The 19,285-nt window shown below is 39.0% G+C and overlaps 1 protein-coding gene across 5 annotated transcripts in view; it reads right to left on the minus strand.

Annotated features, from left to right (window-relative positions):
* LRRIQ1 (leucine rich repeats and IQ motif containing 1) overlaps nt 1-19,285 on the minus strand; it is a 106,040-nt gene that overhangs the window by 25,603 nt on the left and 61,152 nt on the right. For all 5 annotated transcript variants that reach the window (XM_080971441.1, XM_080971442.1, XM_080971440.1 and 2 more), the window contains one exon: nt 2,270-2,393. In XM_080971441.1, coding sequence (XP_080827567.1) covers nt 2,270-2,393 — 124 coding nt within the window. The remainder of the gene's footprint in view (nt 1-2,269; nt 2,394-19,285) is intronic.

Here is a 19,285-nt window from a genome sequence, read left to right on the forward strand (position 1 = left end):
TAGGAGTGTGTTGTTAGAAACAACTGAGATTGCATAAATGACATTTGACCTTAATTCTAAAAAACTCTTGTATTTATCTTCTCTAAATGCTTTTATGAAAATTAAAACCAGGGAATAAAATAAAAAACTAAATTGTAATATCTGGGCCCCTCTGCTAACTTACAAAGCTCAAGATAAGGATTAAAAATACTATAGTTCATGGTTTTATCATTTCACCTGGTTTTAAAAAAAACATATTTTTCAAGGGTAAGTATGGTACTCCTGTATATAAAAAACCTCATCATTATATAAAATATTGTTTAAAAGGTTAAACTATGAATTGAACTTCTATCTTTTTCTGAAGACTATCATGAGAGCCTGGATAGCTCCATTGGTTGAAGAGCGGTGCTGATAACACCAAGGTTGCAGGTTTGATTCCTGTTTGGGACAGCTGCATATTCCTGCCTTGCAGGGGGTTGGATTAGATGATCCTCAGGGTCCCTTCCAACTCTACAATTCTGTGATTCTATGATTACTTGAGGATTGTTGCTTTAAATAATATTCAATACAAGTGAAATTCATTTCTAAGATGTTCTAATGTTGTCTGGCATCTCAGTCCTAAACATAATTAATTGAAATATACAATCTTGTTCCAAATAAGAATATTTTGGGGAGTATCTGTTGTCACTGACTTCCACTTGATATGGTTACCATTGCTGTTAGGTAAGCAGCTGCTCACAATGTTTAATTCAATTTGGCACGGGATTGGCAGATAGCGCCCTACAAAATCATGCCATTAACATCCCTACTGAGAAATCAATCGTGGCACTTTGTCCCTGGGTCCACTGCACCATTGATCTCAATACAAATAGCTTGCAAATAAGGGAAGGGAGGGATCTGTATAGAGCTATTATTACAAATAAGTAGGATATAAATGATGTTGAATAACAATAAATCAAAATTGGGAGGCACAGAGAGCCTTGGACTGCCAGGCTGCCTATGGACAGCATGTTGCGTGACAGTAAGGTAAAGGGACCCCTGACCATTAGGTCAAGTCATGGGGTTGCGGCGCCCATCTTGTTTTACTGGCCGAGGGAGCCGGCGTACAGCTTCCGGGTCATGTGGCTAGCATGACTAAGCCGCTTCTGGCGAACCAGAGCAGCACACGGTAAACGCCATTTACCTTCCTGCTAGAGTGGTACCTATTTATCTACTTGCACTTTGGCGTGTTTACGAACTGCTAGGTTGGCAGGAGCAGGGACCGAGCAATGGGAGCTCACCCCGTTGCGGGGATTCAAACCACCGACCTTCTGATCAGCAAGTCCTAGGCTCTGTGGTTTAACCCACAGCGCCACCTGCGTCCCAGTAGTGTTGCATTATAGTGCACACCTGCTTCCTGGGGCAGAATTGTGTGTGCTATGGGCTGATGCCAATTATGTGTACTAGTTCCTCTGATATTCCACCAATTGGATCTTGTCTCTTGCACTTTAGCATCTTTATTAATCATGACAATGTTTTTAAAAAGTCCACCTGTATGCTTTTTGTCATTCAGCTGTCCCCCCACTGACAAGAAAACTCTGAGGAGTGTTGTTTTTTTTCTGATCTGAGGGCAGATTTGCCTCGCATCTGCAGGTGCCATCTGCCTGACAGCCTTTATAACTATCCTCAGAGAAACTCTCTTTTGACTTCTGAAGAACCACCACTTACACAAAGATAAATCATTGAAGTTTAAAGGGAAGCATTTCCTCAAATGTGCAGACCTGAAATTTTGTTGTTATTTTTTTTAAAAAATAACAATCAATGCTTTGTATTATTTCTGCTCCCTTTTTCCTTGTGTATTTCTGTAAGATATATTGTCCACTCTAGCCCATGCCTAGTTCAAAATACCATCTGCCATGTCTCAGCATATTGGTGCACTATTTAATGTACCTGGTTAGCTATTAAATTACAATGATTTTGAATGCATTCTGTAACCTGAAGAATACAAGAAAAATATATGTTTTCCTGCATTTTTCATAAATACAACTATTTGGGTTTCTGACAGAAAAAATATTCATGGATATTATGAAGTGATATTGCATGCTGGCATGTCATAGCAATTCACTAAGGTTTGTGGCAGAATGAGATGCAGAATTTATTAAATTAATTCTCAACGGGAGTGTGTTTGAAACTTGGCAATCTGGCCTTTGGCAAAAAAAAGCATATTTGTTTTAGGACAATTAAGATGGGTTTCATGTTACATGATGTGTTATTACAATCCAAAAATCTAATTTAAAGGCAATGATCTCACCATTTTTCATTTCTGGGGCTAGTTGCTTCAAAATCCCAAACCTGTGTATGAAGCCATTGGTATGTACGTTCTTTGTTCCTTTCCATCTTATCTGCGGAACCGTAAGCAAATGCTTCTTCCTTACCTGTGGATGAGAGATATTTTCAAGTTCTAACCTTTTGTTGTGACAAATGCCAAACAAACAGCACTGATTTACAGCAGAATGCTATGCAGGTTTATGTGGCAGTGAGACAAAATGGCCTCAACAAGACTTCTTAATAAATATTCATAGGATTGGGCAGATAAGGTGCTAAGTAAAAACAGAAAAAAGACAGAGCCTGTATTTTCTCCCTTACTTCCTTTCTCTGTACTTTGTAGCACGCAGAATATTTGCAAAAAAAGGCTCCATATAGAAACATAAAGTACAAAATGTGTCTGTGGAAGGTTAGTAGGGCTACTAGAAAAGACCAGTTAAGTAAACAGGTATGTAAATAAGCTTCTATAATTGCCTTCCCTTTGATTATATCCACACAAGATTTCCTCAAAAAACATTCCAAAGGGCAGGTCCCCTCCTAGTGGGGGCACTAAATAGCTGGGGTTTAACTATGTCTTCTGCCTAGGGATGGCAGAGGATTGCCACAACTCTCATGCTTGCCTGAAGTCCGAAATGGAAATGAAGCAAGCAAATATGAGTGGCATTACTTTTTTGCTGCTTTCTTTTTTAATCCACAAACATTACACAAATTATCACATTATTTTCTGCATAGTTTTTGTGTTTCCTTTTCACTGAAATGCCTTGAAGTTAATTGCACAATTAATTGCACGTAATTATGTTTGTTTCAGGCTTTCAGCCATAGTGGGTAGGAAGACCAATAACCCAGGTTTTAACAGAAGCCTAACTGTAACAGAACAGAAAGCTCTGATTGTGATGAACACTGAATGGGACAGGAATTGCTGCCTCCTTATATGCCCACTGTGCCATTTCTGAGTTTTTACTGGTGGTCAGCTTTATTCTAGGAGCCTTAGCTGGTTCCAAGGTGTGGTTAGCACTCAGATCTGGCCCTCTCCCTCTTCTTTCCAGTCACCTTTGACTGGATCTAACTATCCAGGGGTCATTTACCTTTAACTTTTACCTACCAACCTTACTACTGATGAGCTTCTATCTCCTGATCCTGCCCTGTTCTCAAGGGATCCAGGACCTTACTCTATTCTGCTTATTCCTATTTTATGTTTGTGTCCTTGAGTGACATCATTTCTACTTTTCATGTGCACCTGGGCCATGGCTAAATAAGATGGACTCTGCATTGGGGTGGCTTGGGATGTAGGATGTACATGATGGACAGTGGTGACAGAGCTTATTTAGAAGGTGTTGAAATTGCAGTTCTATGAAGATGTACGGTAAAAGAGAAAAAAGGCCAGGGAGATGGGGATAGCTTCTGATATCAGAAACTAAATCCTGGTCAAACTCAGTACATGTACAAAAAAAAGATGAATCTGCAATATAGAAGGAACAGAAAGAAAAGAGCACCACATCCAAACATGTGTGAACCAAATACAGTACCAGACAGAAGTGAGGTAATCTCCTGTGCAGACATTGCTTCAGAAATGCAGCAGACACTCAAAAAGTTACTTTACCAACTCACAGCAGCTGGTAGAAGTCAACTTAGAAAGAAGAAATTCACATCGGAATATGTGATATTATATGTTAAAGATCTCTATACGTAGTGCAGACCTCTTGTTTCTGGCCTTTTCAGACCAGAAAAGCCTGAGTCTTCTGGCTGATTTTGTGATGTGTAGAAACACTCAGTGTAAGGTGGTGGAATGAACTTCCAAATTCATTCCTGATTTTTCATACTGTGAACTTAGAGCACTGAATGTAATCAAGTCATATCTCCAGCACCTGTTTCCTAAAATCTATGTATTATCAGGATGATCTGTTGGAGCATTTAATCCCTTGGGATGATTATGTGCCATGGGAAAGTACCCTTTGTGATCACTTTGATTCTCTAGAGCAAAAAGAAACCATATTCTCTGTACTTTAGCCTGCTCTTAATTTTTCTCTCTTTCTTGCCACCAGCAATAACATTTTCATAGCAATGCTTGTTCTGTCTCAAGACATTTTGGGAACGTTCCCAGTCATTTTGTTAACAGAGTAACAAAATACACGGACATTTAAGGCAGCAATCACATGCACTCTTACTTGGAATGAAGCTCTAGAATGACTTACTTCTGAGGAAACATACACCGGATTGGGTTGGATTTACTAAAGACAAAATGCTAGCAAGCTTAGAAGTATAATATACCCCATGTGCAGGCTTACATATTAGTCATCTTGTATTGTGTTCCCCACTTCCCCAGTGGCGAAAGGTTGCATAGGCAATGCTAAATGGGCTTGGTTTACTTTGGATGAGAGTGCTGAGACTTATTGTATCATTATGATGTTGACTTTATTTACAAATAATTATTTACAAATATAAAAATATACCCTAAGAGGAGGCAAAGCTGATCTGGTAACCCACATCAGATTTGCAGAGATGCCAACTCACAGCGTGCTTTCCCCTTCTGTCTCAAGTTCACCCACACCCACCCACCCACACCCACCCCTCTGCCCCCTCCTCTTAGTTGGTATCCCAATCAAATGTATTCCCAACTATCTCATAACCATTTGCTCCGATCAGCTGACTATTCTGGGGTATTAACCAGCAAATCTATCTAACCAAAGAATTGTTATTCAGGTAGGTAGCCGTGTTGGTCTGACACAGTCAAAATACATAAAAAAATAAAAAACATTGTCCACTAGCCCCTTAGAGACCAACTAAGTTTGTTCTTGGTATAAGCTTTCATGTGCATGCACACTTCTTCAGAATCGTTAGTCAATAGTTGTCACAGTATCAATTATTTAACAATATAGCTTCCTGCCATGCTGTATTTTAAACAGCTCATTGGTGATGACAGCCCTAAATGAATTTATCTAAACAGCCAAACCCTTGGAACATTTGCTTCAATTTAGTATTTTAAGATGTGACCATGACCACACTGTACAACAGATCATGTAGATTTCAAACCAAATCGTAATAGTCTTTCCATTTGATTTTACATCTCAAAAACTAAATGATCAAATGCTGTTCTTACAGTGACTCACCAGGAGACCTCTCCATCTGGCAGCTGGCCTTTGGAGCTTTTACCTGGTGCCAGACCAAAAGAGATTGACTGCGCTGCTTCTGTTCTGCATGGCCAGCTGACCAGTAGCCTCCTTGACTGAACTGGCAGAGGCAGTCTCTGGTATGGTGATGGAGAACTCTAGGACTATTGCCCATGCCTTTGCAAGGCTACTTTCCCCCAATCCAGCTTGAGACTTCATTATTTATTTACTCTATTTAAATATGCACAAACTGCACTTTCACAGAAAAATGCAGTATAATGAAGTGATGTCTCATATGGTCATTGGCCTGACCCACAGGACAGGACGTTCTCTGGATTTGGTGGTCTGGAATTGGAGTGGTGATGGCTCTATGATTCCAATGTCATGGTCAGACCACTTCCTGGTGAACTTTAAGGCAGCTCAATCAATTTTCCTCTGCAGGGGTGGGAGACCAATTAAGATGGACACTCCCAAGAGTCTTGTGGATTTCAATGGATTCTTTAATTTTCTGGAAATTTTCCAGTGGACAGAGCCGGCGATCCTGTCAAGGCCTCTGTCTCACTGTATGGTGCTGAAATGCAGAGGGCTAGCAACACAATTGCCCCATAGTATTCCCTCTGATGCTATGAAGCACATTCAGCCCCCTGGCATACTGGGGAACTGTGCGTGGAAAAATAGACCAGTTCACAAATAAAAGTGCAGCTGATTTAGTGCACGTATGCCTACTTATGATCGCCGAAGAATTGATGCTTTTGAATTATGGTGCTGGAGGAGACTCTTGAGAGTCCCATGGACTGCAAGAAGATCAAACCTATCCATTCTTAAGGAAATCAGCCCTGAGTGCTCACTGGAAGCACAGATCCTGAAGCTGAGGCTCCAATACTTTGGCCACCTCATGAGAAGAGAAGACTCCCTGGAAAAGACCCTGATGTTGGGAAAGATGAAGGGCACAAGGAGAAGGGGATGGCAGAGGATGAGATGGTTGGATAGTGTTCTCAAAGCTACCAGCATGAGTTTGACCAAACTGCAGGAGGCAGTGGACGACAGGAGTGCCCGGTGTGCTCTAGTCCATGGGGTCATGAAGAGTCGGACACGACTAAACGACTAAACAACAACAACAAATGCCTACTTATGGTGGCAGTGAAGAGAGCCTGCTTTGCTGCCTCTCTCATGAAATTAACTCTTCTAGCATATAGGTTAAAAAACATTGTTCAACACCATTCTAACTACAGTGGTACCTCTGGTTACGAACTTAATTCGTTCCGGAGGTCCGTTCTTAACCTGAAACCGTTCTTAACCTGAGGTACCACTTTAGCTAATGGGACCTTCTGCTGCCACCGTGCCGTTGGCACACAATTTCTGTTCTTATCCTGAGGTAAAGTTCTTAAACCCGAGGTACTACTTCTGGGTTAGAGGGGTTTGTAACTCGAAGTGTTTGTAACCCGAGGTATTTGTAACCAGAGGTACCACTGTACTGGTATTTTGTGACATAGGACAAACAGTTAAATATGAACCTATAGTAGTAAAAATATTTTCTGGAACTTAAGTAGTTAATAAAATGACCAAATAATGTGATTGTGGAAAAAGGGGTTGAGTAAAATGGGCATATATGCTAGAGACTGAACAAATGCTAAAAATTCAACTACTGTTTAACTTTTCTGATTTATAAGTATAATTCACCTCCCACACAAAGCATCAGTACTACTGCTGCCAGGGTAAGATTAATAAAGAAAGTAGTCATTCAGTCCATGCATCCTGGATGAATTTCAGATCTCTCTAACACTGTGCCAGCATTCAGATCTAATGTTCAAGGTTTCTTTTTTTGTTTTTTGTTTAAACTGGCTTGAGGTTGCATTAAGAAAAATGGAAGACAGGTATCATGACAATCTTATTTGTAGTCTGAAAGCAATGCATAGTAATTTGGATTTTTACTTAAAAAGGTAAGTGGCTTATACTTTGATCATAGTGATTTGCATCAGGCTGAAGTCTTAGAAAACAAAAATACATTAAGGAAAGTGCTTATATAAAAAGGAAAATCAGATCGACTCAGTGTATTTCTTTTATTGTACCTTTACTTTCTAAATTACCCTATTTTTCTGTGCATAAAACTAGTTTCCCCCCTAAAAAATAACTTTAAAATTTTGGGGGCGTCTTATACATAGATACATCTCCCCCCATTTTCTTAAATCGGAGTTCCCCCAAATAGGGGACTTCTTATACATGAGGGCGTCTTATAGACGGAAAAATACAGTAATTTTTCAGGGTCATTACGGCATACTGTGAAATAGGTACAATTACAATAAGGTATATATGTGCACATCATTTACGCTTATTACAAACAGCTACTCCCATTAGTCCAATATATGTTAATGTATAATTAAACCAGGAATAGCTAACCTGTGACCATCCCTGACCAATTCTAGGAGCTAGAATTCAAAGCATCTGAAGGGCCACTTGTTAGCCATTCACAAGTTAAAACAATAATTGTGGATACTTCATGTACAAAGCATGTAGTGCAAATGATTTTGCAACGGTACACATTTTTGCACTTTCAGGAATCACTCCTGTGTCTGAGTAAACAAGAAAAATGCAGTGTGCTTGAAAGGGAACTTATGAATATTATCTGTGGATAGATCCCTGATCATGAATATTCATGTTGAAATTTCAGAGATCACGGGTCACATTAAAGCAGAAAAATATGGGAGCTGCTTCTTTACATATAACAATGCCCATGTTGTAGTGTACCCAACCCAAAGGCTCAGAAAGACTCCTGTACCTGGAGGAACAGCCAAAGCATAAGTGAACCAGTTGAAAAGCATAAAGACTTGACTAAAATATAACTGTTTATTAAATATAATTTCTTTGATAAAGAAAGCATTCATGCCAAACTAACCGCAGTGCAGCTTGATAAATCATGACCTAGAAAGTTGTGAGTAATCACCAGAAACATGGGCTCCCCCCTCATCCCCCCCTCACTGGCATGCCAATTCTGGTTGGTTTAAACTACAGTTTTCCTTTATGTAAGAGGGAACTGTGGTTTAGTGTCACTTTACTATGGTTTGAATAGATTTATGGTTCTGGTTAGGGAACAGACATTAGACCACAGGAGGCAAAGGGAGGGGGGTATGCTATGGTCTAGCAAGAAGGGAATGTATGTCTGAACTGGCCCAATGACACCTACATGCCAGTTTTATGATTTGCAACAACAGCAGATACTAAGAGCTACCAGAGCACCCATATTTGTATTGTCTATGCCTTGCATTCTTTGGCTGTTGTGGTGGAAGAGCCAAAGGGAGTGTGAAACTGGAGCACATATGGTGGAAGTAGAAGGAGTCATGATGAGAAAAAGTTGCAGAAAATCATAATGGAACCATTTTCATTATGCAAGAAAGAAGCACTTTATGATACAAGGTTAAACAATGAATGAGTGCAGCATAGCTAAAACATTGTAATTTGCTACTTAGGCAATGTGGTTAGCTATACTATACTCAAAGATTTACTACGGACAGTGGAGTAAGTTGGATAATTTGCACGGCACCAGAGGGGATGGATGCAAAAAAAAAGATGCATTTAGCAACATTTGAACTATAATACTTGGATGACTGTTGTTAAAGGTACAGGTAATGCGTTCTATGCAGTATTTGAGGAAAAAGTAAAAACAAACAAACACACACATTAAAATCTTAATATGCATTTTGCAATGGATACCTAACAAGAAAGTTGTTTATATATTACATGACTATGATATATTCCCATTTGCAAAATGCAGATTTAAAAACCTCCTCAATTTCAAAGACCGCACCGGTTACAGAGCACCGTGACAGCTCAAGTAAATTGTAGCATATATAGCCTGGACTACTAGGAAAGTCTGACAAAAATCTAAGAAAGCAGACCTGGCTAAGAGTCAGGAGTCATGCTTATTATATAGAAGTCCCAGGGGTATCTTTCAATCAGAGGTCACAATCGAGGCAACAGAAGCAGTGTCACGATATCAGAGAAAGGGCCAATTCAGACCTGCTCCCTGACAGTCACTGAGGTCAGGGCTTGCGGCAAATCATTGTATTACAAGAGAATATTCCCTGTACACTTTTAGAGCTGTCATCTGAACAAACAAGGCCAGGTCATCTGTAGGTTAAACAAGAAACCTTTGCTGACAGCATAAACCATATATTCTCTTTAATTCCTTTTTAATTTTCTTACCTGCATCATACATTTTAAAATGAATATTCTTTGTTTCCACTTTGACACAAGCTGACAATTCAAAATATATATGAATTTGTGATTCATTTATTCACCCTAGTAAGAAATATTTCCTTACTATAATGGACTGTTCACCATCGGCACAATTGTTAGGCAACTATTTAAAAAGAAACGTGTATCTGCAGTTAAGGTCTTAATGATGTGGAGGAAAAAGGACAATAAACATGGTTGATATTCAATATATTTTGCGATGGACCTCATTGACAGTTGGCCTGATGTAGCACAAACAATCCAGATATGGAAGCAGGGTTCTGCACACAGAACTGGATCTGATACTCTGCATCTGGGATCAGATACCCTCATATTTGGAAAGCTGTGCTAGACAGGTTAAACCCTGTCATATGATGATTCACATTGGACCAGGGTCCATGTGTGCATCTCCCAACACAGGGATGGGAAACCTGTGGCCCTCTGTAACCGTTGGCCATGCTGGCTATGGCTGAGAAGAGACGGATTCCAAAAAACATCTAGGAGGGCCACAAGTTCCCCATCCCTGCCGTAACAAACAGATAGTACACACTAAGGGTTGAAAGTGCTTATCACGAGATTGGAGAGGCAAAGTGATTTCATGTCTTCCTTATCCTTCCCACCCTTAAACATGCAATGGATGTCAAAGCTGACCTTGCTAGTGCCCTGCTTTGTTCGGTTTTTTTTGTTATTTATCTATTTATTTTGCTTTTAGATTGCCCTTATATTGACCCCAAAGGACCTTAGATAAGTATACAAATTACAGCAACAATTATGTTAAACCACAATTAAAATATAACAGGCAATCAATGAAAAGGGTTCAGCAGCAGAAGTTGCACCTTTTATTTGCATATTCTTATGTTGAAGATCTGTAGATAGTGGCCATAAAGGCTGTTCAGGTGCAAATGAACTAGTTGATTTGGCATGACTTCCTAGTAGTTTGCAGACTGCACATGTTAATAGTTTCCGATGCGAAGAATTTTAATTTGGGAAGTGTATGTTAGATATAATACATGCACTAGCACTTATTAGAGAAATGTCAAGGGGTTATACTGCTGTACAATCCCATTATTAAATATCTGAATCATTTGTAACCATGCCTACAATTTCTCATAAAAGTTTCTAAATCTAGCGTACTTACTTTCTATTTGTGCAGATTAACTGAAAAGTGTAAAAGGTATATGGCTTTGTTCCTTTTATTTAATAGCACCACATTTTCAATATCTAGGCTTCAATTTTGCAATCTTCTCACAGTGTTTTGTTTAAAATAACATTTCACATCATCAAAAGGAATTATAATATGTGGGTGTTCCACAACTTTATTAGTTACAAAAAGAAAGAGCATTAGCTTGTGTTCAATATTAAAAACTATGTCAAAAGGAAACCACCTTTTGGGAATGCTGGAGCTCTCTGACCTCATTAGGACAATCAGTCCTTCATAATGCTACAGTTACCATCCAGGGGATAGAAAAATCAGAACTTGCAGTCAATCACATTATGATATGCCCATATAAGGATTGTCCATGTCCTAATCCATTCACTTAACATTATTGTAGGTACTAAGGCAGGAGCATATTAAGAGGTAAGGTAGGAGGACTACATAGGAGGATTGTTCTAGCAAAAGAGATCATGATTGGGTCATGTAAAGACATGGCATCTAGTACCCAAACATGAGCCACACTGGATGCATTCCCTGACAGATGGTCAGCTGACTATTCGCTGTACATATGTGTTTGAACAGATGATTAGCACTACGAAAATAGAAAATGCTGACGATGTTTGACCACTGCTGAATACAAAGATGTTCCAGTTTATGCAAAATGCAAGGATGTGTCAATTTAGGCATATTGGAGGAAGTTAAGCGTTCTTAAGTGGGAGGCAGACATTTCTTTCTGTATTGCATGGTCACAGGGTAAGTGTATCTAAAACAGACCACAGACCAAGTCAGTGGGATGATAAATGACACAACCTCAGCAGCAGCAACATGTTAATGGCAGCAATAAGATCTCAATAATATATGAACTGTTTGAGAATTTGTACACACCAACATGTGTTTGCGAAATATATTTTCATCATTTATATCCTGTCCATCTGCCAACACTTTCTACGTGAAATAATTAAGGTTTACACACAAGAATATAGCTTTCCCTTCTAGATTGATTTAGTGCAGCAACCACATCATAGTTCTATATCCACAATCTCCAATGCAGATTAAAATTCTCATTCCACACAACCATGCTTCACACAGTGCAGATTAAAAGAGTGTGGGAAGTTCCACTTTTAAACTACTGTTTAGCTACCTTCTTTATGAATGCCAAATAATAGTTAATATGAATGCTAGGGTTACCAATCTACTATTGGGAACTATATGTCTTTCTTAAATATGAATGTATATTTGGGGCCAAACTTGACAAGACACCATTCACATAATTAGCAACTGGGTGTGAATAGTTTTAAAAAGTAAATAGCAGACATGACCCTCACCCCCATGTGTTGGTGTGGGTGGTAATGAGAATTTAACCCACTGCTCCTGCTACAGTCCCATCCATGGGCCCTACATGTCTGCTATTTGTGTCCTATTTTTACCACAGATGATGGTTGGACAGTGTTCTCGAAGCTACCAACATGAGTTTGACCAAACTGCGGGAGGCAGTGGAAGACAGGAGTGCCTGGCATGCTCTGGTCCATGGGGTCACAAAGAGTTGGACATGACTAAATGACTAAACAACAACAATTACCACAAACAGGAGCTTTTCTTCCAAAACAAACAGTAGGCACAGGTTTCCAATCCAGACTAGATCAGAGTAAAGAAAAGTGGTTAAGCAACCTCATTCCATGCAATAGGATGATGGTCTGGATTAGGACCTGTGCCTCACCATTCAAAGAATTGCTAACTGCATGAATGATGTCCCGTCTACTTTGGCCCTCAGTTTTCTAGCTGGAGTTTCCATAACTGACCTTTATGTGTGAAAAAAGGACTTGAAATAACTAATTAAAGCATTTCTTCATTCACTGAGACTGTGCAGAGTGCAGGAAGAAAGACAATGAATGAGCTGAGGAAAAATACAGTGACATTTGTATTTGTATTTAAGAAAAACTTAAGAATTTGTATTTAAGAAGTCTAAGCATTATAACACTTTATTCAATCTTTCTTGCCAAACACCCTATCCTTCCTCATCTGCCCTCTGCACATTCTCCCCTGAGCCAAACCTATTTGAATTTAAGTTGTTACTAAAATTATCTGTCTTTTGCACTCTAAGACCTAGGTCACAACCTTATTTAGGGGCAGGAAATAGTTATCAGGTCACCGACTGGTCAGATGAAAAGGATTCGAAATGCTTCAGCACTCAGCGATTTATTTCTCCAAATGACTGCCTTATGGAGTATAAAATATTTTAACATTCTTCCTTCCCTTCCATCTATTCTTTGTGTGGGGGTATGGAAAAATCACTGAACTTCATACCATGAGGAACAAATCGGTGAAAAAGGAAGTACATTCAAAACAATCAAAATCAAATCTTTTGTATTGCCTGATCTACAATGTTTGTTTAAATTTTAAAATTGTGATCTGTAGTGGCAGGGAAAACCACATACACTCCTACCAATGAACATAGCAGCTTGTTTACTGAAAAATAAAAAAGCATGATTCATTTTTTTAAATGCAACTTCTGGCTTAAGTATACTTAGGATTGCAGGCGACTGATTAAGAAAGTTCCACTGGACCTAGTGGGTGACCTCAAATGCTGCCATTCTGTTTGATCCAGTAGACCTCTACTAGTATATGAGAAGAGTAGGCAGAAAGCTTTCTGCTTTCTGCTACAGTCTCCTCCCCACACTTCAAAATAAGCTCCAGACAATTGGGAAACTGTCTGGAACACCATAGAATAGTATAGAGGGCTGCATTAGAAATTGACAAAAAACGCCTTCCCTTGTAGGCACTTCTGATGGATCAAAAAACATTCTGCAAGTGGAATGGCAACACTGGATTTACTTCTGAGTAAGCATGCCCAATCTTGCATTTGATGGTGGAGCCATTACAAAATGCAGAAGTATGCAGTGCTGATAGAAGTGCTCACTCAGTGGACATTACTACACCTGAAAGCAGTCTTTGTCTTAGCTTGACTGATATGCTACTATAATTAAGATAGATAATCTGATTTAACTAATCTTATGAATCCTCCCAGACACAATTTTGCAAGTCGATCCTGGGACAATGAGAGGTACCATCTTTATACTGCTCATGCACCTGAAAACCAAGTACCACATTATAAAATAAGAGGTATGGGAGCATTCCCCAAGTCTGATATCTGAAAACGTAATATAGAAAGGTACATGTGAACAATACTGTGACTTCTCTGAGACTGCTGAGAGAATAAGACCTACTAAATTTATATATTCCTGTAAATATGAAAACAATTAGGCTGCATGTGCCATCCCTTATTCTCAAACATGGAAGTACTTCTGTGTCACTAGCCAGTAACATAGGAAAGAACTATAGAAGGCAAATTTATTTTGGTTTTGAATTAAAAAACTAAATATCATAATACTAACAAGGAAGAACCAACCAATTCATCGTCTAACTATAGCGTGTCTATCTATCTATCTATCTATCTATCTATCTATCTATCTAATCTTTCTGCATAGGAAGACATTCCATTTCCAACAAGACTTTTAAGCAGATATCTTTCCCAGTCTACATCTGTATTAGCATTGTTTTTTGCAGGCTCAGTGCAGTCAAATTGCAACTTCTACTTCCTATATTTGTTGCAGTCACCCTTTCTTCTTGGTCTTCCATTAGCCTCTATAGTACTTTGAGAGCCTTGGGTCAGCCCTTTCTCTCCCCCATATTTACCTTTTGCCCAAGTTTCACCCCTGACACACTGTAACAGACTTTTTATGACTTATGACTTCATTTCTCTTATGGGCTGGTTGGAGGTGCTGCACAGCCTAAGACATTTAGTTGTCCTTCCCTCTTTGAGGAAAGTGGATCCTGCCCATGAGAGCAACGAAGTGCAAAGGTCATTGAGGTCTGCAGGCACCTAACAACACACAGGAGTCCATAAGCTTCACTGAGCTGATCAGAGTGGGGGGGAGTGTTTAAGAATGAAAATGCTTTTGCAAGAAACCTAGTAATCCTAAGGCTGCAGTACTAAGATCACTAACTGCATCACCGGTAAAGATAATAAATGGTCCCCTAAAATTTTAAACAACCAGGCACAACTACCTGTTTTATAGACAAATGTGTGAGACTCCAAAACAGAGAGCCTTAAATTACAAGCATTAGCATGTAGGGCTTCACAAACATTTTTGAGGTTAAAAAGGGGTCCTCATACACCTAAAGGTTGGGAACCATTGTATTAGAGCGCTGATTAAAATAACTTTTTCCTCAAATCACAATACAGTTTTATACTATTACCTCTAGCATACCATGATGACATTTCATCCCTTCACTTTGAACTTGGTGCTTAAACTACACTTCTATTCTCTAATAGTAGCTATCTGAATATATATTTATTATTCACGGCCAGATTAGAAAATCAGGCACAGATTTTATTTTTAAATTTTGTTTTAAACAATGAGAAAGCAGACAACTTCGACTATGTAACTGAAGCTCCAGTGTGTGCAGTGTATGGACCCTGCTGTCTTACAACTTTTGAGAGCACTGCTGTTGTGAACTGGGTTTGCACTTTGCCAGCAAGGCAGCTCTGACCCATGGAGAGCACTCCTTCAGATCAACACTGCCTCAGGCTTTGCTGCGTTCTCCAAGAAGTCTTACATTTCAGGCATCAAGTTGAATTTCTTCTGGAGATGATTAACCCAAACCCATGACAGATTTTTTCCAAGATATCTAACTCCTTATGTTTATTTTATCCTGGCTCTTTTTGGATGTACTGGACACAAGTAGCCTACTCATTTTACATGTTAAAGGGCTGGTGGAGAGCCATTAATTCCTTAAAATGAGAAAATATTTCAATGTGCAGGGCTCTGTTGTGTGAGCTCACACTAGATAATAAGAAACAAAGCTACAGGACTGTGATTCTTGAGTAAAAGATTCCCTTCTGTCTTGGAAGGTTTCTTTAAAAACACTTTTCATCACATTCCGAGGCACAGCTCTTAAACCTTATAGAAATGCTGCCACTGCAATATTATAAATGGCCAGTTTTATGCAATTTGGCACACAGATCTGGAATCAACAAAGAATGCATTTCTTGCAGTTTCCAGTAGCTAATTGTACGTTATAGATTTTGTGAACCATCTCTAAGTAAAATTAGATTTTGAAGATTCAAAAACAAGTTCTGCTTTTGGAGGAGATAAAATAATAGTTTAGGAAGTCTAGTTATTAATGTCTGAAAACAATAACTGAAAGTAGACATAATGTGTAATATCCAATGCCAGACATACTTGAAGCTAACAGACATAACTAACATAGGTTCATTGATTTCAATGGGTCTTCCCTGAGTATAACTTAGTTGGATACAACCTAATATCTTTATTTGCTCTTTGAAGTGATACCAATGATACTTTTATAAAATGATGCTTATTGATTTATAAAAGACACAAAACCAATATGGCTATATATTACTTTCAAATCCCATGAATAAGTGTTACTGGGGTCATGCTCTAAAAATACAAAATGAAACAAAAGACTAACATCCAAAGATAATGTAAAATCAAGGCTAGTGATACTTTTTGTCTTTCCATATTTTAAAAAATCAACCATAGCATTCTTTGAAAAAGTCCAAAGATACTGATATTTATATTGTAAATCCAACAAGAGTGCTTAGAATTCTAGCCTCAGCCAATGTTATTAGAAAGAGAGAAGGTAGATTGGAGCCCTAAATTCAAGAGAAACTCAAACTGTTTCATGAAAAGAAAGGGTGAACCGCACTAATCTCAGACATGTGGGGGTTGGTTTTGCTTCCTTAGAGGTATAAGATAGTTTATCTGAGCTTTTGCATGTTGCAGGGCTGACCTTTGGCACTAACACAGGACCAGAAAGCTTTAGCTCAAATAAATATCACAGAAAAAATGCTAAAAACAGTGGCCTAGCTCTTTTAAGATGTTACAAAATATCCAATAATATTTTAAAGGGCACAAGCTCCTTTCATCTGATTTAGAGATTCAGTAAAACATGAGAATGGTCCAATGGTCTACATTTAGAAGATGCCACCATATGTACATATCAGGCAGAAGGTTCAGGCAAAACAAAAAGTCAAGACTTTTGGCAGTATTCTTATCTTGCCAGTCCAATGCAGGGGTTCCCAAATGGTGGTCTGCAAACCACCAAGAGATTCATTCAGCTAGTCTGAGTCCACATTAAATATTTATATTGTTTTTTAATTGTACTGTTATTGCTTCTTTTATTTCTTATATTGATTTTAAATTATATTCTATGGAATTCAAATTGTAATACTATAAAATGCAATACAGGGAAAAAAAAGAAGCAATAAAAATAACATTTAGCACACATATTACAATTGCTACAACAGTTTATATTCATGAGAACAATCATACTACCTATATACCCATATATTGTATTGTACCACAGTTTCAAGCACTTTTCTCTTTCGTTTTGTTTTAACTTCTCTCCACCCTTTTCACTTTCTCTCCTGAAAATTTTCAATAAAATATAAATATTTAAACAAGCAATTGCTGCAACAGTAAGTAAGTAAGTAAGTAAATAAATAAATAAATAAATAAGTAAATGGTCTTCCAAAACCCTCAGCAATCTTCAAGTGGTCCACGTGGGGAAAAAGTTCTGGAACCACTGCTCCAATGCCTTCAGCTTCTGGAGAAAGTTCTAGGATGGGCTTCCTCATCCTCGGCCCTCCAGTTGTTTTGAGACTACAATTCCCATCATCCCTGACCACTGGTCCTGCTAGCTAGGGATCATGGGAGTTGTAGGCCAAAAAACATCTGGAGGCTGAGGTTGAGGAAGCCTGTTCTAGGATCTACATGCCCACTGTCCTGGGTAGATCACTATAAGAAATCCTAAGCTCAAGTCTGCTTCAAGTCTTCAATCCGTATCTTGTACTTAAGATCACTGGGTGCAAATGTACTAAGGATTCCACTCTTTTTTAATTTTTAGGTAGCTTCTTCTTACTGGCAATATGGGCAGTTGTTGGTATTTCTGTCTAAAGAGCAAGATTCATGTCTTGCCAAGGAGTTATCATAGACTCGTAGGATTTCGGAGTTGGAATGGTTCCCAAGGGTCATCTTGTCAACCCCCTGCAGTGCAGGAATCACAGCTAAAGAATGCCTGGCAGATGGTCATCCACGCTCTATTGAAAAACCTCTAAAGAAGGAGTGCTCACCACCTTCTGAAGGAGTCTGTTTTGCTGTTAAACTGCAAACAAAGCAAATGGGTTTCTTGCTCTTGATTTTGTTCTGTTGTATCTTGAACCTAAGGCACTGTGATTGTCTTAACAAGAAAGTGCAGTATAAGCCATCCTTTGCCAACCAGGTGCTCTCTAGATGCCAGGGGCTGATGGGAGCTGCAGGCCAAAACATCTGGAGGGTGCCAGTTGGCAGGAGGCTAGTATAAGTAAATAAACTAAATTCAAGGTCAGCTAAATGTTTGGGAATGGACACGTAGCCTATCCTTTGGTCTGATCCAGCAGGACAGATCTGTTGTTCTTAAAAGCTCGGATGTGAAAAACAAAAACAATCAAGCAAAAACTTTGTTAGAGCAATGCAGTGCTGCTGCAGATGTAATCCTAAAAACCACATGTAAGCAGAAGTCTGCCTGTGGAAGACAGTGCAGTCATTAACAGGTTAGATGTTTTGAAAATACGAATGTTGAAATTCTTAGAATACCAAGCAAACTGTGGTCCCCCAGGAAAATGATTATATTTTCTGATCAGGAGGCTAAATATTTGCATAGTTCAACTTAAAAGCAAGAGAGATTAAAATATATGCATAGCATACAACTGCCAAAACATCAACTTGTTTATTTATTACCATTTTATCCTTCTTTTCTTCAACGGAGCTCAGAGTATAAAGCATGGTTTTTCATCTGAAGCCAGGTTTGATTTCCTCAAGAACTGGAACAGCTGGTATATCAGCCTAAGCTGAGTAAAGGCTCTTCTGGCCCACCTACCAACCGGTAATTCAGATGTAAAGCTGAATCCAGGAGTTTGCTCGAGCAACAAACCTGATTTTTCAAGCCAACTAAGGCAGGTTGAATCCCTACTCCAGGGTAGCTCTCTCCTGACCAGAAGCACATCCATTATCCGAAGTGAGCTTCAATTTGTTAGTCCTCATCCAGCCCAATACCACCCCATCATGGGTACAGAACCATAACCATAACAGCCTGCTTCATATTAGATGAAAGGAGAAATAGAACTGTGGACAATGTAGACAATGAACAACATGGGGGATAGAATTGATATTTGAGGGGCACCATACACCAATGGCACACTGAACAGGAATCCTCCAACAGTACCTTCTGGGGGAAAAGACCAGAATCACTGCAAAACATCTCTGTCAGTCAGTCCAGAAGGATATCATGGTCAGTGGTCTTGAATGAGAGCAAGAGAACCTACCAGGACTTATTCCCCCTCTTAAGTTCCCAGCTTGGATTGTCTACCAAGGCAACCAAAGCTGTTTCAGTTCAAAACCAGGCCAGAAGTGGAATTCAAAAATAGATTGTTTCCCCCCCCCCCCAT

This window comes from Podarcis pityusensis (assembly GCF_964106645.2).
Source record: "Podarcis pityusensis genome assembly, chromosome: 10".
Taxonomy (NCBI): Eukaryota; Metazoa; Chordata; class Lepidosauria; order Squamata; family Lacertidae; genus Podarcis; species Podarcis pityusensis.